This window comes from Syngnathoides biaculeatus, chromosome 10 (genome assembly GCF_019802595.1).
Source record: "Syngnathoides biaculeatus isolate LvHL_M chromosome 10, ASM1980259v1, whole genome shotgun sequence".
Lineage (NCBI taxonomy): Eukaryota > Metazoa > Chordata > Actinopteri > Syngnathiformes > Syngnathidae > Syngnathoides > Syngnathoides biaculeatus.
The window spans coordinates 21,105,198-21,109,420 of record NC_084649.1 but is presented as its reverse complement, the minus strand read 5'-3'; the positions used below and the strand labels follow the sequence as shown (position 1 = coordinate 21,109,420).

General features: G+C 54.8%; 1 protein-coding gene across 1 annotated transcript; it reads right to left on the bottom strand.

Annotated features, from left to right (window-relative positions):
* Positions 1-536: 536 nt before the first annotated feature.
* On the bottom strand, positions 537-3,989 carry LOC133507371 (uncharacterized). Its single transcript, XM_061832323.1, has 5 exons — positions 3,978-3,989; positions 3,805-3,900; positions 2,557-3,074; positions 1,538-1,959; positions 537-1,438 (listed from the first exon to the last, which is right to left on the bottom strand). The coding sequence occupies exons 1-5, from the start codon at positions 3,987-3,989 to the stop codon at positions 537-539; spliced, it is 1,950 nt and encodes a 649-aa protein (XP_061688307.1).
* Between the last annotated feature and the right edge of the window lie 234 nt (positions 3,990-4,223).

Here is a 4,223-nt window from a genome sequence, read left to right as displayed (position 1 = left end):
CGTGGGAGCGCTGGAGCCAATCCCAGCTGTCATCTGGCAGGAGGCAGGGTACACTCTGAAGTGGTTGCCAGCCAATCACAGGGCACACGGAGACAGACAACAGTCCCACTCGCAATCACACCTCGAGGCAATTCAGTCTCCAATGAATGCGGGAGGAAACCGGAGTGCCCGGAGAAAAGCCACACAGGCATGGGCAGAACATGCAAACTCCACACAGGCGGGCCCGGGATTTGAACCCCGCTCCTCAGAACTGTGAGGCCAACGATTCTGACTTTTCAGCCTGACAAAATACGTCTTTGTTCCTGTGGAGGTTACAAATTCTTTTCTTGAAAAATACAACTTTACGTTCCTAACATCAAAAGTTTTTTTTCTCCAAAAGTGATTGTAATGTGACGATTCCCCCCACCCCCACAGAAAATAGGCAACTTTTCAATTCCTGCGACATGTTTCATTAGTGTCGGGCTTATGAGAGGGTCCTTGGAAAACGTTTCCCCAGGGAGGGGTCCCAGGACCCCAAAAGTTTGAGATCTCCAGAATCAGACGGTGGTGACGGTCAGCAGGGGGCTGGCACACAGCATGGGGTGGTCGTGGCTGTCCAGCCTGGTGCCGTGCGTTAGCAGCTCCTCCACCGTGGTCCAGTCGTCCAACATCTTCCGGTTCCTCAGCCGGCTCAGCTTCCTCTGACTCATCTCCAGCACCGTGTTGCACCGCCCATCCGTCATGGGGCCGCCCGCCCGGGGGTCCGGGCCAGGGGAGCGGGGCGGGCCGGATCCGGGACCGGCTCCTCCCCCGCCCCTGGCCTGCTGCTGCCTCTGCTCGCGGGCCAGCAGGAAGTGTTCTCGCCTCTCCGTCCGGCTCCAGTACCGACCCAGCAGCATGTCAGCGCTGGTTTCCTCGTCCGTGCTCATCCCGCTGCGCTCGTCGGCCAGCTGCGAGGCTCGGTCCCTCAGGAGCTGGTTCCTAGACACCCGGGAATTTGTGCTGGGTTTGGAGCAAGGCATCCCTTTGGGTTGAAGACCGGACGTCGGGAACTGCGCGTCCAGCTGCTCTTTCTTCGCATCCAAAGGAGCAGTATTGGTGGCCCCCATGTGGCCTTCCAAGGTGCTGTAAAGACCCCGGGCTCCTCCTCCGCCGACCTGGGCCTGGCGGCTGGCCGGCTTGGGCCACGTGTCGTTGACGTCCCCCGGCTGGGTGAGGTGGACCGCGCCCTGGAGGTGCCGCTGCTCCCTGGCCGCCCAGCTCCTCTGCAACTCCTGCTCCACCTCCTCCTGAATCTGCGCCTCCCTCTCAAGACTTTTCTCCATGTCTTCCCTCTCTATTTGGTCACCCCGCTCCACCGCCAGGTCGGGCATCAAGCTCATTTGCTGCCACCAGTCGTGGTGGGCGCCGGGGTTGGCGTTGTAGCACAGCTCGTGTTCGCTGGGCACCCGGATGTGCACTGAAAAAAAAAAAAAAGACAAACGATGATTTGTCTTGAGTTGAAACTGCATTTTTGAACGAGGTTAACCGGGGGTGGTTCAATTATGGCCCAGAGTACCTGGGTGCTGCTGTGCAGAGAGCGGGGAAGCCATCACATCCGCCCCCATCTCCGTCTCCTCCGGTAGCCCCGGCTGCATCCCGTGAGGTGGGACCGCGCCGCAGTGGTGCAGGGTGGCCGCGCAGTAGGACGGCGAGGCCGGGTGGCTGGCCCGCCTCCGGTACTCTTGCTGAGGAGGGCGGTGGTGCAGGGTCCGGCTTCTCCTCAGCATCCCCGCCGAGCCGGAGCCCTGGTGGTGCGGCTGCTGCGCGGGGGCTAGCGGCCTCCGGTGGCTGGACGGCGTGCTGCAGGTGGAGAGGACGGGGCCGCTCATCCGGGGCACGGCCGTGAGGGCGTGGGAGGGGTTGAAGAGGGCCCCGCTGCTGGAGCTGTGGCGGTTCAGGCAGGGGCGGTCCGTTTTGTGGAACTGGACTGATGACACTCTAGGAAAAAAAAAAATAAACGTTCCTTGTCAGAACAAGTGAATAAGAATTGTTATTCCGATCATGTTTTTACATATGTTCAACCTGCCCTACAGATCTTCAAGACACTTTCTTGACATAGTTTACTATTTTCCCATTAGCGCCATCTTGTGGCGTTGTAGGGTGTTACAGAAAGAGCATAAAAATATGTGAATTCAATGGAAATAGCTCAAACAGTAGTCTCGCTTTTGGGGCACTCTATCTTTCCTATTTGAATGAGAAGTACTTGACTGTTTCCATGGAGATGAGCTCAGTTTGAGAAGGCCCACATTGGCCTACAACGAACGCGCCTTTGTGTAGAACTGACTGTCTGCTCCGAGGTCAGCACGGTGGACTACGGGTTAGAGCCTAAAAGTTCTGAAGTTTAGGCTTAGAATATTTTTGTTTTTCTGGTTTCCTACCATAAAAATATGCATGTTAGCTTCATTGAAGAAGCTAATTTGTCCACTGCTGTGAATGTGAGCGTGAGTGGTCGTTTCTCTTTATGTTCCCCGCAATCACTCTTGAGTGTACCCCACTTCAGGATGATGATCTTCCTTTTTTTCACCGTCCACATACCTGAAAAGTCCACGGTTGGGCACGTCCAAGACGGCGCCAGGGGCCTCCTCCATCCCCATCTGCACGCGCTGACACGGGGGCTGCATGGCGAGCGTCTCGGGGATGGCCTCCAGCAGCTCGCGGTGGCTCATGGGGCAGCTGTCACGACGCTCCCGCCTCTCGCACATCTCCCCCTGGTGCTGCAGCCTGGCGTTGTACAGCCGCATGCGCTTCTCCAGCATCCTCTGGAAGTGGCGGAACTCGCCGGTGCTCACGCTGTAGAAGCCCGAGTCGCTGAGCTCGGACGAAATGAAGGACTCGGAGGAAGGCGAGCCGCCGCCGGGTCCGAAGGCCCCGCGGGCGCCGGGGCCCAGGGCGCCGTGGGAGTGGCAGTCCTCCAGGCCGGCCTCCTCGGTCTCCAGGCCGGAGAGGTCACCTTGGTGGAGGGAACCGTCGGTCCAGCCGAGGCCACTGTCCAGCTCGTGGTGGAAGGGCAGGAAGCCCAAAGGCTTCTCGAGCATGAAGTCGTCATCGTCCGGCTACAAACAACACGTTTCGGGTTAGGTTCTCTTTGTTACTACATTGAAGATCGGATGGGAACCAAAGATCTGGCCTGTAAAAGTCCAACCCTGTTACACCTCTGTGTTTCACAACTTTTATTTCGCCAACGTATATATTTTACACATCACAATATTTCAACAAAATCCTCCCATGCAAAAAGCATGGGTTAAGGCACAGGTGTCAAACTCAAGGCCCGGGGGCCAGATCTGGCCTGCCACATGAGTTTATGTGGCCCGCGAAGCCAAATCTAGAGTGTCAATTTCCATGATTCTTGTAAAAATCTGTACCAAAATTTCAAATGGTCATACATCAATAATGATAAAAATTGATATATTAGAAGCATTTCTGTGTTACCAAATGTGAATGATTGAAAAACACATTCCCCATGATTTCTGATTCCAAAACTAGTTCTCATAATGATGATGTAAATATGATGAGGGGATTTTTTTTTTGTTCTACAGTCATAATGGCCGTCTGAGGGAAACCAGAACAACAGAAGGAGTTTGACAACCCTCGTTTAACGAATAAGTCCTGCCACAAATAGTAAAAACAAAGCAAGAAAATGATACCCTCTTGAAAATATTGTGAATTTTGATCACTAGAGGGTGCTAGGGCGCTGCCACACTTCTGACGGTGATCACGGCATTGATCATATAAAATTGTGATGGAAATATTGATGTGCATAGTCGTCGGAAAGGGCGGGGCTACCTGACTGTGGTATCCTTTGGGCTCATCTAAGTTGACGTTGCAACATCCCATCAGGCAGTTCTGCTCCTTGGGTCGCCGGCCGCTCAAGTCCGGATCCTGAAAGAGTGCCCACGCGTGAAAACTGAACCACAGAAGGGCTACGAAGGATCCACATAAAGGCGACTTGGGGTTACCTGGCGGCCCATGTCCACAGTGTCTCTTGGAGAGCTGGACAGGTACCCGTAGCGTCCTCCATCACAGTGATCTTGCGGCAGAGACAAGTGGCCGAAATAATGCCTGCAGGAAGGAGAACAATTCATATGTATGTATATATATATATATATATATATATATATTGGGGTGGGGGGGGCAACAATATCAACCAATGTGTGACGCCGCGCACCTGTCCTGATAGGTGGGGCTGGGGTCGTTGAGCCCCG

What these genes read in the sequence shown, in the direction of transcription:
- LOC133507371 (XM_061832323.1), bottom strand. An exon ending in CCCAACCGTGGACTTTTCAG is followed by an intron (nt 1,960 to 2,556) that starts GTATGTGGACGG and finishes TTTTTTTCCTAG; the next exon opens with AGTGTCATCAGTCCAGTTCC. An exon ending in CTCTGCACAGCAGCACCCAG is followed by an intron (nt 1,439 to 1,537) that starts GTACTCTGGGCC and finishes TTTTTTTTTCAG; the next exon opens with TGCACATCCGGGTGCCCAGC.